This window comes from Arvicola amphibius, chromosome 1 (assembly GCF_903992535.2).
Source record: "Arvicola amphibius chromosome 1, mArvAmp1.2, whole genome shotgun sequence".
In the NCBI taxonomy this organism is placed as follows: Eukaryota; Metazoa; Chordata; class Mammalia; order Rodentia; family Cricetidae; genus Arvicola; species Arvicola amphibius.
Window position 1 is genome coordinate 99,302,943 of NC_052047.1, and position 22,409 is coordinate 99,325,351.

Sequence of the window (22,409 nt, forward strand, 5' to 3'; positions counted from 1 at the left end):
ACCCTGCGTAGTGATGGTCCCACAGCCTATTAGGTCAGCTTTATGGGGCCTTGGGGTGGAAGCTGATACCCACGGGAGTATGGTAGAGGGCTCTGGGGTGTGGCAGTGCCTCCATGCCCTGCTGTGGCTGTCCCGGGGGCTGCTTTGACTCCTTTTGTGTTTGTCCCAGAGTGGTGTAGGAGGCACTGCCCAGGGCCCACATCTCACTTTCTCTGGACTTTGTGCCTTGGTCCTCTTAGGTTGATCTGTCTGACCCAAGAAGTCGTTTAGTGTATTTGCTGAGCTTGTGCCAGGCGAGGGAGGAGGTCAAGGGTGAATACCAATGAGTGGGACTGTGCCGTGGGAGGGAAAGGGGGTTCAGTGGGCTCTGTAGCAAGGGTGGATCAGGCAGGTGGCTGCAACACTATCTAGGTCCAGAATTCCTCCTTCCTTTCCTCCAGCTGAAACCCTGTCACCTAGAAGAGTCTCTCGCCTCTCCCAGTTCCATGTGTCTACCTGTTTCCCCAGATTCCCCTGTTCCGGATTTTCCAGCCAGTAGAGAATAAATAGGTGCTCAGTTGGACTTTGACACACAGGTTCAGGTCTCCAGGCTGGCTTGACTCTCCAGCCTGGCCACTGATTGTCCCGCATCACACTGCTGTCTCCCACCTAGGCCAAGTACATCTCTCAGTGCATCGATGAGATCAAGCAGGAACTGAAGCAGGACAACATCGCTGTGAAGGCCAACGCTGTCTGCAAGCTCACCTACGTGAGTGCCTCCCTTGTGGGCCTGCCTGCCTGCTTGTCTGTCTGTCCATCTTACATTGCTGCTGTGTGCAGCACAAGGCTTGTGCAGAGTCCTGCCTGATGCTCTTGTGCAGGTTAGGCATGTGGTGCAGAAGCTCCAGTTCTGAGCCTGCCCTTTGGCTACAGGGCAGGTGGGTGTGGCTGCCCTCTGCCCTCATTCCTCCTCAGGTTGGGAGACAGGTACCATGCTGATTCTCTGTACTAGAGTGTGCCACAAGGCCATCAGTAACCATTGTAGGAAAATTTGCCCTTCTCTATCTTCTTTATTTTTTGAGACGGTTTCTCTATGTAGTTCTGGTTATCCTGGAGCCCGCTCTGTAGACCAGGCTAGCCTTGAACTCACAGAGATCCACCTGCCTCTGCCTCCAATTAATTAATGGCATGAGCCACTATGCTAGCTCTTATTTATTTATTTATTTATTTATTTATTTATTTATTTTTTGAGGGTTTCTCTGTGCTTTTGGAGCCTGTCCTGGAACTAGCTCTTGTAGACCAGGCTGGCCTCGAACTCACAGAGATCTGCCTGCCTCTCTGCCTCCTAAGTGCTGGGATTAAAAGCGTGCGGCACCACTGCCCAGCTCTCTTTTTTTTTTAAATTTTTAAAATTACACTTTTTTTTTTTCTTTGTGTATATACAAGTATGTCATGGTGCTTGTATAAGTGACAACTTGCAGGGCCTGACTTTCTATTATTTGAGTGACAGGGCTCAAACTCAGGTCATTAGACTTGGCAGCATGTGTCTTTATCTGCTGAGTCTTCTTGTTATAGCCCTCTTGTTTTTTGAACAGTGCCTTGAGGCAAGTGCTCTACCAGGCAGCTACACCTTACCTATGCATACACACTGTTTTTGTTTTTTTCTTCAAGATGGGAAGGTTGTTTTTCTGTATAACAGCCCTAACTGTTCTGGAACTCTATACCAGGCTGGCCTCGAACTCACAGAGATCTGCCTGCCTCTGCCTCCCAAGTGCTGGGATTAAAGACTTGTGCACCACCACCACCCAGCTCTCCTTGTTAATTTATTTAAGTGCTGGATTGGAAGCCCAGTCTCTCACATGCCAGGCAGGGACTTTTCTGCTGAGCCACATCCTCAGAGCGAGGGGGATTCTCTGTGGAGGATTCTAGGTGGTGCTGCTTCCCTGAGGAACTCGCCCTCTGAAGCACTTCAGCCTTGTGAAAGTCATTTGTTGTAAAGAAAATATAAAAGTTTACAAGGAAGTGTGGTGGATGAAGTTTGTATGCTCAGATTGAATGCTTTTTGTTCCCCCACATGTGTTGTGAGTGCTCTGATTGTGGCTGGACCTTCGTGCCTTGTCTCCTGAGTACAAACTTCTGTGCTTCCACCTTAACAGTTACAGATGCTTGGGTATGACATCAGCTGGGCTGCCTTCAACATCATTGAAGTCATGAGCGCCTCCAAGTTCACATTCAAGGTGAGGACCCAGAATGTCTGGTAGGCAGGTGTGCTATGTGTGAGGTCCCTGAGTGAGGGGGGTTATCTGCCAGGAGGGTACCCTTGAGGGTGTGTCCTGTGGCCAGTGTCCTGCTGTTGAAGGGAGACAGCATGCTTGCCCAGAAAGTGTCACTTAGCCATCCTGCCAGTGGGGAGGGCCTGAGATAGATGAGGTAGCAGCAGCTTCTGCCTGGAGGACAGTGCAGGTGGAGTGCCAGCCACCCTTCACTCCACCACCACCTCCCGGCTGTTTTGGTTTTTGAGACAGGGTTTCTCTGTGTAGCCCTGGCTGTCCTGGAACTCACTCTGTAGACCAGGCTGATCTTGAACTCAGAGATCCACCTGTCTCTGCCTCCCGAGTGCTGGGGTTAAAGACATGCCACCACCGCCAAACTTGACTCTGGTTAGGGATGACTGTGACTTTTCACACTGTGGACTGGCTTTGAACCCCATACAGCTGAGATTGGTCTTGAATGGCAGTCTTCTGCCTCTGCCTCCTGAGTGTTGCCATGACAGAATGTGCCACCCTATACAACAGTAGCAGTGTTTGATTGGAGCATACCTGACCCAGGTGGTCAAGGCTGATAACACTGCTTTCTCATGGGCTCTGATACCTAGTTGTGGGGTCATTGTCATGGTGGGTTATTTCATAGCTTCTGGTAGACACCCTTGGACACACTGGTCCCTTTAGATATTTTTCCGTTACTTGTTTTATTCCATGCATGTGTGCCATATGCTGAACATACCCAGCCCCCAAACAAGTCCCTCTTCTGAGAGATGGAGTGGTAGGTAATCACGAGAACCAGGGGCTGCCTGTTGTGTGTTTATGCAGCAGAGTGGGTAGAACTGTCTGCATGTACTGAGAGGGGCATTAGGGAAGAATGCCTTGGAACCCTGCATCCCAGTGCCTGTCCCCCTCCGTAGGAGCTCCTAAGAGATTCAGGTGCTCCGTTGTTGTCACCCTTTGTCTACAAGAGTTTGCTGGGTGCTCCTGGTGGGCCTGCAGTGGCCCCACAGGCTCCAGTGGCTCTGGCTCTGATGCTGTGGCTATTGATTCTGTAGCGTGTCGGCTACCTTGCTGCCTCCCAGTGCTTCCACGAAGGCACCGATGTCATCATGCTGACCACCAACCAGATCCGCAAGGTAGGCCCTGATGCTTTCTTACCACTCAAGTGAGCTACAGAAGTAGACCTCTGAGGGCCCTGTCATTGGTGCACTCCCCCGCTGCCTTGGTCAGCAGCTTCTGAAGACCATGTTACTGCTCATATGCCCTACCTCTCAACAGGCATGAGCTTTCACACTCTGGAGGGCTTGAGACTAGAGCTTTCTGCATGTCCCTCCCCACTCCCCATTAATACTGCAGGGCAGCTACAGTTGGTCCCTCCAGAACCCCAGTGCTTGTGGGTGTCCTTGACCATGCCCCTCCCCTTACTGCCTGCCTTGTGCTGCAGACCCTTTATAATTTCTGTCATAGGACACACCCTATATTCACAAATGCTGGAGTAAGGGCATAACCCCTGCAGCACGACCTTCAGGTTTTTGTTTTTTGTTTGTTTTTATTTTTGTTTGATTTTTCAAGACAGGGTTTCTCTGTGTAACAGCCCTAACTGTCCTGGAACTAGCTCTTGTAGACTAGGCTGGCCTCGAACTCAAAGATCCGCCTGCCTCTGCCTCCCAAGTGCTGGGGTTAAAGGCATGTACCCCCACCACTCGTCTTGAGGCTGTGGTTTTAGGAGTGTGTTCTGGGCAGGTGTCAGGTAGAATAGGGAGCTCTTGGTGCTGGTAAGGATAGATCCTGGCTGAGGGTGAGGCTGGAGGTGCAGGGCTGAGTGGTGCCATGGCAAGCCACTTGGGCAGTGTGTCAGGGTTATAGAGTCATTCAGGCAGGAGGCCTGGGTGAGCCAGAGCACTTGGAGGAGCAGATCCTGGGTTGGTCAGGCATTCTGAGAAGAACAGGGGTCTAAGTGACTGGGTCCTTCTGGGAGCAGTAGGGGCCCAGGTTGGTGGGGCCTTCTAAAGCACAAGGTCCTGGGTGGGTGGGCCTTTTGGGGAGAAGCTGCATCTGAGAGGCCAGGCTCTGAGAGGAAACTGGGCTTTAGGAGGAAGGGAAATGGGCTGCAGAGGTGAGTAGGGTTGGTTTGGGGCTGAGACTGGCTCTGGCTACATCAGCGTCTCGCTGTCTGTGTGCCTCCAGTGTGTGAGGCCAGGGGTTAGGCCTCCCTCATTAAGAGACATGGGAGCTTGGAGAAGGTTGGGGAGTTACTGCTGTCCTTAGCATTTGCTGATATCCTGACTGGGCCCTAGTGTCTGTAGCAGGGACCTGTGTGTTGACTCAGCACAGGCACATGTGTCCTAGGCCTCTGCAGTCCCCGTGCAGTTTAAAACAGCCTGGAAGGGCAGTGCTCTCATTGCTCACTCCTTTTCTTCTCTGTCTGTTTGGGAAGCGATACTGTGATGTCTGGCCTCTGAGGGCAATTGGCTGTGCGTAGCTTCTGATGCTTTCTGAGCCCACTGCACAAGCAAAGGCATTAAAGCTTCCAATATTCTGCTAATTATTGCTCAGCCTGCTCCAGGGTGTCCATGACATAGCTGGGAAGCTCTTCAAAAGTGGATGGTGAGCCCTCTAATGACAATTGCACTGCCTCAGTGAGAGCAGGGAGTCAGGACACCAGAAGAAATGGAGGGAGGTGGGGACAGTCTCCTGCCTCAGGTCCCCTGCTCATTAGAAGAATGAACTCAACACCGGTCCAGAGCCTCTCAGCTCGGAAACAGCCAGAGGACTGTCCCTAGTATCATGGGGAATGCCTGAGTAGAATCAGGTTCCTGTAGCATTACCAGGAGCTGGGCAGTCCTTGCCTAGGAACTGTGACTTACAGAGCAGCCTCTGTCCCCAAGGAGTCCAGAGACCTGTCGGCTTCCATGTAGAGCTTTCTAGTCCTCTGCCTCCAGACTGTGTTCCTGTTGATGACAGCAGAGGAACTATGAAATGCCACCTCCTGCTGGGCAGCAGTGTGACTGGGATACAGACATCAGATAGTCCCAAGGGACTGCACTGACGCTCCTGCTGTCCCCTTGCAGGACCTGAGCAGCCCCAGCCAGTACGACACTGGAGTGGCACTGACTGGTCTGTCCTGTTTTGTCACCCCAGATCTTGCCAGAGACCTGGCAAATGACATCATGACCCTGGTGAGTTTGTGTGTTCCCGCGCCACCCTTTACCTTCATCCGGCGATGCCCAGAGTTGAACTCTCGCTCTGAGGAGACAGAAACAAGCCCTCGAAGTGTCTGGTGTCTGGCCAGGGTGGATGGGACCAAGTAAAAATCAGCCTTGGGTTTGTCCCCTGGATCCTGCCTGGTGAATCTCAAAGTTCATCAGTACCGTTGTGGGGAGGGGACAGAGCCCACTGTCTTATCCAGATCTAGCAGGTACCTATTGTAAACAGAGTTCTACTAGGACCTGCCATGCCCTTCTGTGGTGGCTGCAGCTGTTGTGACAGATTGTTTAGCCCATTGGGTAGCAGTGTGGCTTGTGAGGCTTTACAGATAGTTGCCAGCCCTGTGACTAGAGAGCATGCATGGCTTGCACAGAGCCCACCTAGAGCCTGATAAGATAAGGGGTACTCCTGCTAGCGGTCAGTGCGGAGACTGTCCTGGAGTAGACTCACGTGAAGGCAGCCTGGGGATGGGGCCACATGTTATATAGCCAGACCAGCTTTACAAGTGACTTGGCATCCCTTTGTGGGCCGGCCTGTCTAACGTAGGAGGGAGGCTGACATGGAACCTGAGGGCAGCAGGGCCTACTTTAGGTGGGTTGTGGAGGGAGTAAGGGGTGCTGGGCGACTCACTGGGCAGGTGAGTTGCTGACCACCCTAGTGTCCCTGCAGATGTCTCACACAAAGCCGTACATCAGGAAGAAGGCAGTCCTGATCATGTACAAAGTGTTCCTCAAGTACCCCGAGTCGCTGCGTCCCGCCTTCCCCCGGCTCAAGGAGAAGCTGGAAGACCCAGACCCAGGTTGGTAACTGGAAACTGCCTAGCCAGCTCCTGTGAAGATGGGAGGGTGGGGCATGGAGTGAGGCGTCCCCACTGCAAATCTCCTTTAATCCATAAGCCACAGTTCACAGAGTGAGTAGAACTTCCCATGGCTCCCAGGGCCTCTCCTCCTGGCCTGAGTGGATTGTCAGGTTCAGCATAGCCAGCTTGCTCTGAGGTCAGTGGAGCCCAGGGGTTCCCTGGAAGCTATGCAGCTGTGGCTAGTGAGTCTTGCTATCTCCCACCTCTGCAGAGTTGACTGAGTAGTGCAGGGTGCTGTGGACCTTCATCTAGCCCAAGAGCCTTGAGGGGCTGGGGAACATGTAGAGGCTTTAAATGTCATTTGATTAAAATTGTGGTCATTTAGGATTTGAGTTCAGGAACATCTCTTAAGATGAGACACACAGGTAAAGTAATTACTGTGTCCTTCTCGGGCTTGTGCTGCCTGGGGTCCTGAAGACATCCTGAGACACGGTGCTGTATCAGTCTGCATGTCCCTCAGGCTGTGCGTGAGTCAGAGAGACTTGGGAGGAGATGGGGCTGGAAAATAAGTAAGGTGCCATTCCATGCTGCCCCGGGAAACTTAAACATACCCAGACTTCCTAAAAGGAGTACACTTTGCCACGGAACAGGTTCTATAGCCTGGACCATATAGATACAGTGACCACACAGCCCAACACAGGCCTTTGGAGGCAAAGTGTGCCATGAGATCTCTCAGACTGGACTGGGCATTTTGCTCATGGGCGGGTGTGTGTTTGTGCAGTTACTGGGTGGGTTCAGAGCAGGAAGTTCAGCCTCACAACCCAGACTGTAGGCTGTTGGCTAGCAGTCTGTGGATCCAGGTCTCTCCTGGCCTGTAGTGGAAGAGGCTCTGCAGTGAGCTTGTCCATAGTGGGCCAGGCACTCAGTTCATTTCCCTTGTGGTGTTACCTTGCTGGTTACCTCAGCTACTTATTTGGCAGGATAAGGGAGGAGAATTATAAGGTCAGCCTGAATTATAGACTAAGACCAGAGTCTGGGGCTCAGGTGATAGGACGGACACTCACCCAGCACCTGTTAAAGCCTGGATCCCATCCCCAGCTCTACATAGAGCGAGTGTGGTTGGCATATGCCTGGCAGTGGAGGCAGAGGGTCAGGAGTTCAAGACCAGCCTGCTTCCCTGAGACCCTGCCTCAGAAAAAGTAAGCAATGGCTGGGGCTGAGTGAGGTGGCACCCTTAGTGGGGTGCTCTTCATGACCCTGCACAGCTGTTGAGCTGCCAAGAGGTGCTCCTCCCATCTCAGCTCTAGTGGGGCTTCACTAGACAGGACAAATGGGGTGACTGGTTATCATTTGCCACTTGATGTTCCCTTTTTCTAGCCCCTGATGCCTTGGGCAAGCCGGAGCCCTAGAGAGCAGTGCTGTCACCCTGGAAGCCTGGGGCTCCCTGGGATCGGGGCTAAGATACTCTTGTGTGTGCCTGGGGATCTATGTGTGCTTCTGTGAGCATGTGTGAATATTCATTCTAAGGCAGGGTGTTGTTTAGCCCAGGGCTCTGTGAACCTTTCCTTGGGAGAAAACAAATGTCCATTCCCCCACACTTACCCTTGCCAGACTGGGCAGCAGTGGCAAACCAAGGAAACAATCCCACTCAGGTCTGCTTATGTCAGCATGGAGACCACTGTGGAGTCTCCTCCCACATCAGTACCTAGTCTCAAGAAAACAAAAAGGGAGGCAGGCAGTGGTGGTGCACTTCTTTAAGCCCAGTACACCGAGGCAGAGGCAGGTGGATCTCTGTGAGTTCAAGGTCATCCTGGTCTACAGAGTGCCAGAACAGCCAAGGCTACACAGAGAAACCCTGTTGCAAGCAAGCGGGGGGGGAGGGACACCCAGAAAGAAAACAAAAAAGCTAAAGGGGGAGGTACAGCTGGAGAGAGGGCTCAGCTGCTAATAACGCTGTCTGCTCTTGCAGATGATCCAGATTCAGTTCTCAGCAGCACGTGGCAGTCCCTTCTGGTGTACAGGCTCTGCACATGCGTGATCATATGCATACATTCAGCAAACATAAAATGTAAATGTTACTTAAGGGGAAGGGCATAGATAAACCGTTTCTGTTCGGAACAGAAGCAGTGTGTCTTCGGAAAAGCGCAGGAACTGTGCCACATGCTGTGTGTGCGCAGGTTCCATAGACCCCTGTACCACATGTTCTTGTTATCAGGGTATCGCTGTAGATGGGAAGGCTCCTTTGCTGTGTTGGGGATGTCTGGCTTTTTGGGTGTGATTGTTGCTCATGGGGATGGTCCCTATAAATAGGGATACCCATGTTAACAGAAACATCACCCTGGTTGTAGAACATCCCACTCTGCTGATGTGGGCCCATCTTTTGGTCCTCAGGGGTGCAGTCTGCAGCTGTTAATGTTATTTGCGAGCTAGCACGTCGCAACCCTAAGAACTACCTGTCCTTGGCCCCGCTGTTTTTCAAGCTCATGACATCCTCCACCAACAACTGGGTCCTTATCAAGATCATCAAGCTGGTAAGTCCAGAAGGGTGGGGTGTGTGCCGGGCCTGTATCCACAGTCTGTGGTATTCCAGTGACCACAGCACCCTTGTCCCTGTAGTTCGGCGCCCTGACTCCCCTGGAGCCCAGACTGGGCAAGAAGCTGATCGAGCCTCTCACCAACCTCATTCACAGGTAGCTGCTACTCAGCCACCATCCCTGGGCAGGAACATTGGTGCCACTCTGATATTGACTCCCCTCTATCCTGCCCTTCTTGGCTCACTGAGTCTGTTTGATTTTTTTTTTTTTTTTTTTTTTTTTTTTGAGGCACATTTCACTCTATAACCCAGTCTTGCCTGGAATTCACAGCAGTCCTCCTGCCTCAGCCTCCTGGGTACTGGGTTTATAAGTGTACACTCAGTTTCACCTATCCTCCACATACCATGCAGTGCATTCATGTTGCCCTTTACCCTCCCGGGGCCCCAGTGCCATGTCATGTCCCCCTGGACTGACCCTCTGGAAGGGTGACACAGGAGGAGCTATAAGCAATCATGACATGCAGGGATGGGGTTGGAGTGGTCTGGGGCTCAGCCTCAGCCTGGAAGTAGGAGACGTTGAAAGTATTGGGTTGTATTCTCTGACTGGGAGGACCACAGTAATCACTGTGGTGTCACAGGGTTTTAGAGGGACAGCAGTAGTACTGTTCCCATGGAGCACAGCAGAGTGATCTTATTTGTGTGTGACACTGCTTGGGCTGTGTCCTCACACCTTCCTCTCTCTCAGCACCTCTGCCATGTCTCTGCTGTACGAGTGTGTGAATACCGTGATTGCAGGTGAGTGTGCTGACCATAGCCCTGCTAGGAGGGTACTGGTGTGGGTGGGGGATCAGCCCCCTTCTCGAGCTGCTTCCATGCTAGGAGAGGATGCAGGCCTTCCTGCTGGAAGGAGCTGAGAGGCCTGAGCTGTCTAGGACCCAGAGCATCTCCTGGATAAGATGGTTGGCTCCTGCCCAAGTCCTCTTTTCTGGTGCTGCTGTAAACTCAGGTCTCTGCAGGGCCATCCCTCAGCCCTTCTTCAGGCCCCTTTGTAAATTTAGAGGTTATTCTCCCATGTGGGGACAGAGCCCAACCTGAAAGGCATATCCCACTTTTCCAGACTTCTTCCAGGCCCCTGCAGCAGAACTGGGCTGAGATAGTCATATCATCCAGAGATCACGTAGGAGCAGGGCTTTGCAGGCATAGGGGATTGAGCACAGTCTGCAGCACTGGGGAGGCAGAGACAGGCAGATCCCTGGAGCTGGCTGTCATTCACTTTAGTCACTCCGTGCACTCCAGGGTTAGGGAGGATGGGAAGGATTACAGAGGGTGCCTGCCTTTACCTTTATCTCCACACGTGCACACAACACCCAAGAGATTCAGGACTTGGACCCAGCATCCTTGGGCTTGCGATTGAGCATGGCTGTTCTGCCTGGGTAGAAGGAGCAAAGAAGAAAAGATGGCATGAAGGTGTAAGCTCCCAGGGGAGGGTCTCTAGGTCATAGTGATCCCAGGGGAGTCCTTAGGATTCATATGGCCACCTTGTGGCTGCACCCCAGTGACACGACCCAGCTGTCAGCCACAGGAAGAGCCACATACAGGATATGATGTGTGATTGCTGTCATCTGAGAGCTCCCCAAAACCATCAACACTCAGGGTTTTTTTTTTCATGGTTTATTTTTTTATATTTAAAAATTTCCATCTCCTCCCCTCCTCCTCCCCCTTCCCTCCCCTCCACCCATACTCCCCCAACACTCAGGGTTTTTGCAAAGTCTTGGGGTCTGCTCTGCCCAGCATAGGTCTGCACCTCAGATCCCAGACATGAGCAGGGACTGTGTACCAGTGCTTCAGTGCCCAAGAACTACTCCTGTTGGGGAGGGTGGGAGACTGAGGCTGGATCCCCTGACTTCCCAAGACTCAGCCAATATAGCTGCCTTCTGAACATGCAGCTGTCTCAGGCCCCTGTTGGTGGGAATGGGTCAGCATCGTGTCCTTGTCTGACCGAGGGTCACTCATCCCATCTTCCTTGTGTCCCAGTGCTCATCTCACTGTCTTCGGGCATGCCCAACCACAGCGCCAGCATCCAGGTGCGTCTCTGGGAAGATGGCCTATGCAGATCAGCTGAACTGAGGCTTATGGGTGGCCAGGCGTGGTGGTCAGCTCCAAGTTCTTTTTTCTCAAACAGCTGAAGTGTAAAGGAACCCCTCTAGCCCCAGCCTTCCCTAAGGCACCCTCTTTCCCCACTGTACTTCCACTCGCCCTGTGGGGACCAAATGCAGTCTGCCTGGGCAGCTGCTGTGATCTTGAGATACCCCCGCACCCCGGCCCTCAGATCCACTTTGTCATACTGAGCAGGGTCCCCAGTGAGAAGGCTGCAGTCACCTGCCCTTGGTCAGGACTGTTAGCAGGCTGCAGGGCACGGTGGAGGGGTGGAGACCAACTTGAGCCCTGCCTGGGAAACCGTGACTAGTGTGATATTCCTCCTCAGCTCTGCGTTCAGAAGTTGAGGATACTGATAGAAGACTCAGACCAGAACTGTAAGTCTCTACCACCTGCTAGGCTGCCATGCATGAATGCCATGCCTGGAATTCAGAAACCCCAAACCAAGGGACCCTTTGCCCTTCTGCTGTCCTCGTGCGTTCCAGCATGATGATTTTGTGGGTTTAGTAGGAGCAATCACCATGGGGAGGGGCACTAGGTGGTTGCAGCACAGGTACCCTGACAGGTGGGGACTGTGTTGAGTGTAGTGTAGAGACAGCAAACATGAAAATAATCTAGGCTGGGCTCAGGTTTAGTTGTTTGGGCATGCTGGTGTGCCAGATTATAGGATCCAGGCCTACCTGTGCCTCAGAAACCAGGTGGGGCCACAGGCGTCAAGGCCATGCTTGGCTACCTAATGAATTCAAGGCTATTCTAGGCTCCACACACCTTTTTCCAGAAATAAAGTAAACAATGTAAGGTCTGTGCGGAGCAGGAGACTGCAGCAGGAGAGGTGGGAGTTCAGGGCCAACCTGGCTCTCAAAACTAGGGCTGGTAAGATGGTTCAGTGGATAAAGGGGCTTACCACCATGCCTGATGCCCTGATTCCTTCCCTGGACCTCATGTGGTGGGCTGAGAAATGACTCCTACAAATGGTCTTCTGACCTTGGTGCACACCCCCATATAAAAAACAAAGTGATTGTTTTCCATTTGAAGGAAAGGGAGGACTGGTGTACGGCTTATCATGTGCACTTGGGAGGTGCAGAGAGCCAGGGTTCAGGTCCAGAGACCTCTGGCTAGGTATGCTTGGTCCTCGGTGACCTTCTGCTGCCTTCCTTGTGTCCCACACTACTTCTAATTGGAATCCTTGTCAGTGACATCTACTGGTAATCAGACCAAGTGGCAGGCTATGTGTCTACTATGTGTCCCCATCCATCCTACGTGGACCATAGCATCTCAGCAACTCTCATGTCCTTGCTGTTGGAAATATCTCTGGGCCATCTGTCACAAGTGAAGCTTCTGGGTGACTCCCGCTTCAGCCTCTCTCTTTACTTTCCCAGGAGGCCTACTCTGGGCTCAGTTTGGCTAGCAGTGACCGCCTCAAACACACCATTGGGTTTTTTTTTTTAAATATTTATTTATTATGTATACAATATTCAGTCTGTGTGTATATTCAGACTCCATTACAGATGTTTTTTTTAAAGATTTATTTATTTATTATGTATACAACATTCCTTCTCTGTATGCTTGCATGCCAGAAGAGGGCACCAGATCTCATTATAGATGGTTGTGAGCCACCATGTGGTTGCTGGGAATTGAACTCAGGACCTTTGGAAGAGCAGTCAGTTCTCTTAACCTCTGAGCCACCTCTCCAGCCCCCATTACAGATGGTTTTGAGCCACCATGTGGTTGCTGGGAATTGAACTCAGGACCTTTGGAAGAACAGGCAGTGCTCTTAACCTCTGAGCCATCTCTCCAGCCCTTTGTTTTGTTTTTTTTTGACACAGGGTTTCTCTATATAGCCCTGACTGTCCTGGAATTTGCTCTGTAGATCCGCCTGGGTTTAAAGGCATTTACCACCACACCCAGCAGGGTTCTTTTTTAAATATACAAATTTTTAAGTTCTTTGTAAGTTTTTGTCATTCGTACTTATGTGTTTGTGTGTGGGTCTGTGCTCAGAAATGCCAATGCCTGTAGAGACTGGAGGCACCTGATGCCCCGGAGCTGGAATTAGTCAGAACACCCAATGTGGATGCTGGGAGCTGGACTCGTGTGCACTGGAGGAGCTGTGCACACCACTGCTGAGCCATCGCATAGTGCACATGGGGTTCACCCTGCATAGTTCTGATACCTGTTCCTCCAGTTCCTAGAAGGCTATGCCTGTGGAACATGCTGTGATAGGTTGGGGTACACAGCCTCCACTTTGGCTTCATGCGGGGAGCAGGGAATCTCAGAAGTGGCTATCACCTGCAGTCAGCACCAACTGGGGCCACAGTGGCCAGAAATGGTGACAAATTCTCCCTGTTGCACCCATTGACCATGGTATTCCCCTCAGTATCTGCAAACTAATGGCCACTTTATCTTCACAGTAAAGTACCTGGGGCTGTTGGCCATGTCTAAAATCCTGAAGACACACCCCAAGTCCGTGCAGTCCCACAAGGACCTGATCCTGCAGTGCCTGGATGACAAGGATGAGTCCATCCGCCTACGCGCCCTCGACCTGCTCTATGGAATGGTGTGTGTCACTGTGCTGGTATAGGGAGCCTTTGAAGCTTCTGCACCTGGTCACTCCTACCCTGGCTGGGACAGCAGCCTGAGCTTGCCGGGGTTAGCAGATGACACCTGTCCAGGCTGTAGGGAGTGAGGCCTTAGTCCCTTGGTCAGACATGATTCACTGACTTAATTGCCCAGTGTGACTTCTGCTGTCTGGGGAAGAAACTGTCCTTTCTCTGCTCATGAACTCAGTCTCAACTGCCATGTCATGACGGCCTGTGCTGACCAGTACACTCTTCTCCCACAGGTGTCCAAGAAGAACCTGATGGAGATCGTGAAAAAGCTGATGACCCACGTGGACAAGGCCGAGGGCACCACCTACCGCGATGAGCTTCTCACCAAGATCATTGATATCTGCAGCCAGTCCAACTACCAGCACATCACCAACTTCGAGTGGTACATCAGCATCCTTGTGGAGCTGACGCGACTGGAGGGCACCCGCCATGGCCATCTCATCGCCGCGCAGATGCTGGACGTGGCCATCCGCGTCAAGGCCATTCGCAAATTTGCTGTGTCCCAGATGTCTGCGCTGCTTGACAGTGCCCACCTGGTGGCTAGCAGCACCCAGCGCAATGGCATCTGTGAGGTGCTCTATGCTGCCGCTTGGATCTGTGGGGAGTTCTCAGAGTGAGTTGGTGGGTCCTCGGAGGTGGCCCAGTATGGCCTGGTGGGGGGTCCATGTGGGCCATGTGGCTTACAATGGCTGTGGAGAGGGTGCCCTCTAGTTCATAAACCATCAACAGATCTGTTCTTCCTAGCTGGGTAGGCAGTCACCCTCGGAGCCAGGCCTCACCTTACACTGGTGGCAGGCCCATTCCCGCCAGCCCTGAAATTGCCTGGTAGAGCTCCACACGGCAGCTGCTGTGCCCTTGTGCTAGGCTCCAGGAGGATGTGGGTGGATATGCCACTTCGCATACCTGACTCAAAGGACATAGGACAGCGGGACCCAGAGCAGATGTGGACAACTCCGGCTGTCCTGGAGAGCACATTTCTCTAGAAAAGTCACAAAACTTACTTAGCACTTCCCATTGCCCCTGGGCTCAGCCCATGGCAGCTGCATATCAGGCCCTCCTTTGAGGCCCCAGTGGGGAGTCTCCTCTCTGAACCCCACAGGGCAGCCACAGAGTGCACATGGACGCCAGAAGTTTATTGATGAGTGTTTGGTTTTGTGGTGCTGGGAATTGAACCCGGGGCGGAACAGTACATTTCAGGCAAACGCTCGTTAGCAAGAACATTGATGGCAGTAAGTGGGCCGCACAAGTCCTCTGTCTGCTGATGATGGTCACATCTTTGCCATGGTTTCTCGAACCATGTTTCCTACTTCTGCTTAGTGAAAACAAGTACCCAACTTTGCACTTTAGCTGAGAAGCCTAGACCCCACATCCCTGGCCTGGCTTCCCTGTGAGATGGGCCTGTGGGTGTGCTCAGTAGCCTCATGCAACCCCTGTCCACCAGGCACCTACAGGAGCCCCAGCAAACTCTGGAGGCCATGCTGCGGCCCAAGGTCACCACACTGCCCGGCCACATCCAGGCTGTGTATGTGCAGAACGTGGTAAAGCTGTATGCGTCCATCCTGCAGCAGAAGGAGCAGGCTGCCGACACGGACGCTGCACAGGAGGTCACCCAGCTGCTGGTGGAGCGGTTGCCGCAGTTTGTGCAGAGTGCTGACTTGGAGGTGCAGGAGCGGGTAAGGCCTGCAAGCTGGGGATTCTGCTCAGGATTGAGACTAAACCTGTCGAGGGCAGCTTCAGAGAGGATGGTTGCGTGACTCATGTCCTGTGAGCACATCCAGGGTTGGCATGGTGTCAGTCAGGAGTGGGGGCTCACCTGCTCACACCACATGTCTGGCAGGCATCAGGGCTGCCTTTTAAAGATCCCACAGATGCCACACCTCCAGCTGAGAACATGTCTGTGTGAACATATATACCCACACAGCTAGGTCTGGAGACCTGTTGGTCCCCTACTAGCTCCTTGTCCCAGACAGAGCCAGTAGATGGGAGGGACTTTCTCCCTTTTCCAAAGTGGATTTTTGAAGTCTATCCTAGCTCTGCCCATCTGGGGCTTGGGGTCCCTGGACAGGGATTGTGGTGTGGATGAGCCTGAGAACCAGCCTAGGAGGTAGGCAGTGCCCTGCTACTGTCGTGGGAGAGCTGATTTGGGACCCCCTTTGTTTGTGGTGGGGCAGGCTTGAAACAGGAGCCTGCGACATTGAGTCATACCCAGCCTGGGACAGCAGCTGGCCCAGGTCCTGGGCTGACAGCTGGGAATTGGGACCAAGGTGTAAAGCCAAGGCTGCTCCTGGCACCCCATAGTAATAATAGGTTCTCAGCAAACCAGGTGCCATGAGGCTTCTGCTAGGTCTCTGGGGACCCCTTGAGGAGGTTGAGGAACTGACCCAGGCTGAGCCCTGTGAGAAGCAGGGACCCACACTGAGCCACACCTTGATGTTGTTGGGATTGACCTAGAGCCAGCACAGGACTGAGTGGCTATAGGTGGCCCCATGGCCCCACAAAAGGTGACATAGCTGAGTTCCCTCCTGTTCTGACCCTTGTGGGACTTGTCTCTCCCTGTCTTGAGAGAATGAGACATGATAAGGCTTGTGGCTGAGCTATGGGGAGGACAGGCCCCAGCACTATATCCTCAGATAACTGGCTGCCAAGCTCTCCGGTGGCTTAGTGGCTATGGGCAGGCACCCCACTCTGTTGCTGCTCCCCTAGGCGTCCTGCATCCTGCAGTTGGTCAAGCACGTGCAGAAGCTGCAGGCAAAAGGCGTGCCGGTGGCTGAGGAAGTGAGCGCTTTGTTCACTGGTGAACTGAACCCCGTGGCCCCCAAGGCTCAGAAGAAGGTCCCAGTTCCTGAAGGGTGAGGATTGGGGACCCAGTGGGGTGATAAGGCTACAGCCACTGAAATGGTTCCTGATCTAGGAAATTGGGTAGGGGTTTTCGTGCTCCACGATCTGCCACCAGCCAGGGAAACAGATGGCCCTGGGGCTAGATGGCCTGACCCTGCCCTTGCTCACTCACATAAAACCACTCTGTCTTGGTTGCTGCTGTATCGCTGTTCCCTGGTCCTCAGGGAGTACCCTGCTTGTCATGGTCCTGCCAGATTCCATGGTCCCTGTCCTGGTCTGCTGTTTCCTCCCAGGCTTCTTACCTTTCCATCTCTGGGTCTTCTCTCTGGGGTTGTGGCATCCTGCCTTGCCTGGTCCCTTTGGTGCTGATGTTGAGAGATGTCACAGGTGCATTGTGGGCCAACACAGAGGAGACCAGGCCACTATGTGACCCCCTCTGTGCATCCCAGCCTAGACCTGGATGCCTGGATCAATGAGCCACCTTCGGACAGTGAGTCTGAGGATGAGAAACCCAAGGCCATCTTCCATGAAGAGGAGCCAAGGCACACGCGGCGCCGGCAGCCTGAGGAGGATGAGGAGGAGCTGGCGCGGGTGAGCAGACCTTTGCAGGAGTACCCAGCATATGGCAGAAGCTCAGCTTGGGATCTGTTTACAAAGAGTAGCTGATTCTTAGGCCTAGACTGAGGCTCTGCTGTTTGGCCAGACACAGCCTGTGATACAGGCAAGAGGACACTTAAGTTCTACCTTCTTCTCCTGTTCAGCCTTCCCATGAGCCCCCTTTCCCGGGCCCTCAGAAGGAACACTGGAGTGGGCTTCTGAGCCTGCAGGAGTAGGAATGGTGGGCAGGAGCTGTGACTCAGGGTCGGGTAGACCCAGTCCGGTTCTGCTCCCAGGAGCCCAGAACCTCAGGCAGTCTGCCTGTTCATGAGCGCTGCTCTTTGGGAGACAGGCCTGTCTGAGAGCTCTGCCTCTTGAGGTGGTCCTCATATTTTCTGCTTTGATCCTTCCCTGCCCTCCTGGGTCTTGGGAAATGGACGGGCACTTTTCTGACATATGTGCTCATGTAGAGTCCTATCCCCACAGCGACGAGAGGCCCGGAAGCAGGAGCAAGCCAACAACCCTTTCTACATCAAGAGCTCCCCGTCCCCACAAAAGGCAAGTGGTGTCCCTGAGTGTCCCCTCCCCCCCACCTGCCACATTGATACCTCCAAGAGAGAGAGTAATGTAGTTATGGCCATACCTTGGGGAGCAAGCTGTATGTGTAGTCCCAGCTACAGCTAAGCTGAGCTGCTCTGCATGCCGGTCCTGGTCAAGAACCTGGGTGATCTAGGTAGGGTCTATCTAGACTGCCTTGAGATGGGTGCTCTACCCAGCTGGCCCATTGCACCCACAAGAAGTGCTGGCCTCTCAGCCCTTTGCAGTTTCTCAGGGCTCTAGGAAGTTTCAGCTTTTGTGGGCAGATCCTACAGTGGTATCAGAGTAACTGGTGACTGCGATGACCAAGGAGGACAGTTCACAGCACTCCAGGGATCAAAGGATACCTGAGGTTAAATGTGTAATACTTTCTCATTTTAGAAAAAGCAAGGATTGGGGGCTGGAGACATGGCTCAGCAGTTAAGAGCACTGATTGATTGTTCTTCCAGAGGTCCTGAGTTCAATTCCCACAATTCTCACAACCACCTGTAATAATATCTGGTGCCAACTTCTGGCCTGTAGGGACACATGCAGGCAGAACATTGTATACGTAATACATAAATAAATATTTAAAAAATAAAGAGCAAGGATTGGTACTAGGACTGTGGGTGGAGCCCTTGCCTAGCGTGTATGCACCTTGGGTTCCATCCTCAGCACCACGTAAACCAGATATGGTCACTAGTATTCAGGAGACATACAGAAGAAGCAAAAATCTTAAGGTTGCTCGTGGCTACATACTGAGGTTGGGGCCCGCTTAAAATCCGTGTCCAAAAAAAGTGATAATTATGAATAGTCCTAGGTGTAAAAGTTCCTTCCTGCCCATAGCCTAAGTCATCACATTTCCAGGGCTGTGGTCCCAGATCCCCACCTGTCTTTACGGAACTGGAGCACATGAGTAATATTCCCATGCTGCATGGAGGGCCATCACTCTCTAACACAGCATTCTCCTTTCCTGCCTCGTGAGTCTTGAACCACACTAACACCCTGTGCTTCCTCCTTCAGCGGTACCAGGATACACCAGGCGTAGAGCATATTCCTGTGGTACAGATCGACCTCTCGGTGCCTCTGAAGGTTCCAGGCGAGTGTCTCCTTGTCCTAAGTTCATGCGTGGGACATGACGGGGTTCCGGGTGTCCCTGAGCTCTGGCCATCCACACGTCCCCACAGGTATGCCCATGTCAGACCAGTACGTAAAGCTGGAAGAGCAGCGGCGGCACCGGCAGCGAATGGAGAAGGACAAGAAAAGGAAGAAGAAGGAGAAGGGCAAGCGCCGCCACAGCTCCCTGCCCACAGAGAGTGATGAGGACATCGCCCCTGCCCAGCGCGTGGACATCGTCACCGAGGAGATGCCTGAGGTCAGTCCCTGCCCAGCCCTGTTGGCCCTGGTGGCAGCAGACTTGTCTGTGTCCCTAAGAGCTGGAGGCAAGAGGCTGACTCACTTTGAGCTGGTGACCACAGTCACCTGTCACACAAGCCTTCAATGATGGACATGATTTTACTCCACTTTCTCCAATATGTGAGCTGGCAGCCACAGCCCAGTACCTTGGGCTCGTGTAGGTATGGGCATGACTGTCCAGACATGTTATTCTATTACTTGAGGCAGAAGTGACAGGAGCCTCCACCAGGACAGCATGGTTGCTAGTTGACTGAGCCCTGACCTCTCTATCCCCTCAGAATGCTCTACCTAGTGATGAGGATGACAAAGACCCCAATGATCCCTACAGGGCACTGGACATTGACCTGGATAAGTAAGTGATGGGTGAGGAACAGACTGAAGACTGGGTGGGGTTGCTCTTAGGGTGGAGAGGTCCCCATTCCCAGGGTGCTGAGAAAATCCTTGGCCATGGTGGAGGTACTGCATTGGTGGCTCAGTATAGCACCTGCTGTGTGAGCGAAAGGCCTGAGCTCAGTCCTCCAGAACTCACTGAAAGCCAACCCTAGCACCCAAGGCAGAGACAGCAGACCCCTGAGCTCACTGGCAGCCAACCTAACTGAGTGAGGGAGCTCCAAGTTCAGTAAGAGAGAAACCCTGCCTCAAAAGATACAGTTCAGAGTAGTGGGAAAATGCTTGGCACTGACCTCTGCCCAGCACATGACTGTGATGTGTGGGCTGGCATGCCGACACCCACATTCCACGTGGGCATGGATATGCACTGTACACATCCAAAACGTGGGAGAAAGCACTGGGATGCTTGGGTGTGCAGGGAACAGTGTCAGTGCTCCCACACACATCTGTAGTTGTCATGGGTATTCATGGAGCATCGGGATTTGTAGGGCCAGCAGCCCTGAGGGTGGGCCCCAGCTCAGCCTGGTGACCCCAGGTCTTCTCCTCCCCCAAGGCCCTTGGCTGACAGCGAGAAGCTGCCTGTCCAGAAACACAGGAATGCTGAGGCTGTGAAGTCCCCAGAGAAGGAAAGTGTCCCCACTGTAGAGAAGAAAAGCAAGAAGCCCAAAAAGAAGGAGAAGAAGTCCAAAGAGAGAGAGAGAGAAAAGAAGAAGGACAAAAAGGTGCATGTCCTGCGGCTCTGGCTTGAGTGCAGAGCTAGGGCTGTGGGTGTAGGGCCCTTGCCAGCCCAGCCGGGGGCAGAGCAAGAAGCAGTTGTGAGGAAGGGAAGCCAGAGAGGCCATGCACAGCGAGCTGCTGGTCATAGGCTAGGCTTCTACAAACAAATTGTGTGCTGGGGGTGTGGGTAACATCTGGAACCCAGGGCTGTGCACATGCTACATAGGTGCTTACCCTGCCACATCTGCACGCTGCTTGGTTTTTGGTTTTGTTGCGATAGGGCCTCACTTTATAGCTCTAGTCGTCCTGGAACTCACTCTGTAGATCAGGCTAGACTCAAACCCACAGTGATCCGCCTGCCTCTGCCACTCAAGTGCTGGGATTAAAGGGCTGTGCCACCAATGCCCAGCTCCCATGCTACTTTCATTTTTACTTTTTCTTTTTTTTTCTTTCCCCTCTTGGTTTTTCAAGACTCTGTGTGTGTGTGTGTGTGTGTGTGTGTAACACCCAGGCTTGAACTCACAGACATGCGCCTACCTCTACTTCCCAAGTGTTAGTTAGCATCAAAGGCGTGCACCACCACCAGCTCCAGCTTGCTTTTTTTTGTTTTGTTTTGTTTTGGTTTTGGTTTTCGAGGCAGTTTTTCTGTGGCTTTGGAGCCTGTCCTGGAATTAGCTCTTGTAGACCAGGCTGGTCTCGAACTCACAGAGATCCGCCTGCCTCTGCCTTCTGAGTGCTGGGATTAAAAGGCGTGCGCCACCATCGCCCAGCTCCAGCTTGCTTTTTACATTGCATTTGGAGACTCTAACTAGATCTCACTGAGTTGTCCAGGCTGGTCTTGAATTTGCAATACTCCTACATCAGTCTCTTGACTAGCTGGCTAGAAATAGATTTTATTTGTTGAGTGCTGAGATCAAGCCCAGGATCCCACCGATGCAAGGCGGCCTCTGAGGTATAGCTCAGTGTGGTGACACTTTGGAGACTACGTATCATTCTCCTGCTTAGGCTGCACCACCATGCCAGCTCTCATAAGACGGAGGGAGAAAGATTCTCCTGACTTCTCCCAGTTTGAGCTACAGTCTGAGAACTGAGTTGCTTTGCCGTGACCTCACTCCAGTCACTGCTTAGCACAGCATGTCTTCCAGAATGCCTGGTGACTGTGGTGGCATCTTGACTGAGGTGATGCAGCCGAGGACCTGTGTGGGTCCAGTCAGAGCATAGCCTGAACTTGCCATGCTACACAGCAGTCAGATGGCTTGGGGCACGGAGGCAAGAATGGCAACCAGAGAGCACGCTTGCTGCTGGCACTCCCTGCCTTTGCCTAAAGTGCTCTTCTTGTAGCTTCAGGCCGAGGACCTAGACTTCTGGCTGTCCACCACTCCACCACCTGCTGCTGTCCCCGTTCCTGCCCCTTCCACAGTAAGTGCCTGCCCTATGTGTCCTCAGAGGTATCACCTATGCATTTCCACAGGAACCAGTGAGTACCAGGCTTCTCCCCTGCAGTCCTGGAGCCACACACAGGTACCAATAAGTGGAGTCCAGCCAGTGGGATGTCCTGAGTCAGGCCTGGGTCTGCTATCCAGTGGGACTCTGCTTAGCAAGTCTCAGTGAGGCAGAGGGGTGGCCAGCAGGACTTTTGTCCACAAGGCATCTCCTTTGGAGAATATTCCTAACCCTCAGGGGACAACACTGGTTAGGCGGGACTCAGAGTTCCCTTTTTGCTTCTTAAGCTGAAATCCTCTGAGCAGTCAGGAGAAGACAACCCCATATCCCACCGTATCCCTGAAAAACCATCCTGACCTTCCTGGCTTTACAGGAGGAACTTGCTGTGAATACTGTCACTCTGGCTAAGGACGAGGGTGAGGGACTCAGGAGAGAGGAGCTGGAGGACGAAGAGGACAGCATGGATCATGACCAGGAAAGGGTAAGGCATACAGTACCAGCCGTTTCCAAGCGGCTGCAGCCCTCATGCTTCATCCTCTAAAAGGATTCTGGTATTTCCAGAGCAGTTTCTAAGCTGTGCAGCCACACACCACCATCTTATTCCAGAACCTTCCATCACCCTAGTAGGAATCCTTACCTCGTGAGCAGTCTGTCCTACCCCTTCCTGATCCACAATCACCCTTGAGTCCACTTGCTGACTCTGGATTTGGCTGTTCTGCACGTTGGCTGGCGTGGAGTCACACATGAAGTGGCCTCTGGTGTCTGGTTCTCTCACTGAGAACATCTCTCTGATGTTCCTTTTTTTTTTAGATTTTAAGCCAGGTCTGGTAGCGAATGCCTAAGAAACCCCGTCTCATCCCTCGCCTTCCTCCCACCCCCAAAAAGAT

At 52.8% G+C, this 22,409-nt stretch overlaps 1 protein-coding gene across 2 annotated transcripts in view; it reads left to right on the forward strand.

Moving 5' to 3' along the window:
* Ap3d1 (adaptor related protein complex 3 subunit delta 1) overlaps positions 1-22,409 on the forward strand; it is a 35,800-nt gene that overhangs the window by 9,233 nt on the left and 4,158 nt on the right. For both annotated transcript variants that reach the window (XM_038331182.1, XM_038331172.1), the window contains exons 2-23: positions 653-748; positions 2,136-2,216; positions 3,299-3,379; positions 5,315-5,422; positions 6,120-6,249; positions 8,641-8,780; positions 8,866-8,939; positions 9,528-9,577; positions 10,817-10,866; positions 11,268-11,316; positions 13,348-13,493; positions 13,779-14,158; positions 14,987-15,218; positions 16,249-16,394; positions 16,833-16,974; positions 17,467-17,538; positions 18,580-18,655; positions 18,744-18,931; positions 19,251-19,324; positions 19,916-20,084; positions 21,421-21,498; positions 21,896-22,003. In XM_038331182.1, the coding sequence (XP_038187110.1) occupies positions 653-748; positions 2,136-2,216; positions 3,299-3,379; positions 5,315-5,422; positions 6,120-6,249; positions 8,641-8,780; positions 8,866-8,939; positions 9,528-9,577; positions 10,817-10,866; positions 11,268-11,316; positions 13,348-13,493; positions 13,779-14,158; positions 14,987-15,218; positions 16,249-16,394; positions 16,833-16,974; positions 17,467-17,538; positions 18,580-18,655; positions 18,744-18,931; positions 19,251-19,324; positions 19,916-20,084; positions 21,421-21,498; positions 21,896-22,003 (2,670 nt within the window). The remainder of the gene's footprint in view (positions 1-652; positions 749-2,135; positions 2,217-3,298; positions 3,380-5,314; positions 5,423-6,119; positions 6,250-8,640; positions 8,781-8,865; positions 8,940-9,527; positions 9,578-10,816; positions 10,867-11,267; positions 11,317-13,347; positions 13,494-13,778; positions 14,159-14,986; positions 15,219-16,248; positions 16,395-16,832; positions 16,975-17,466; positions 17,539-18,579; positions 18,656-18,743; positions 18,932-19,250; positions 19,325-19,915; positions 20,085-21,420; positions 21,499-21,895; positions 22,004-22,409) is intronic.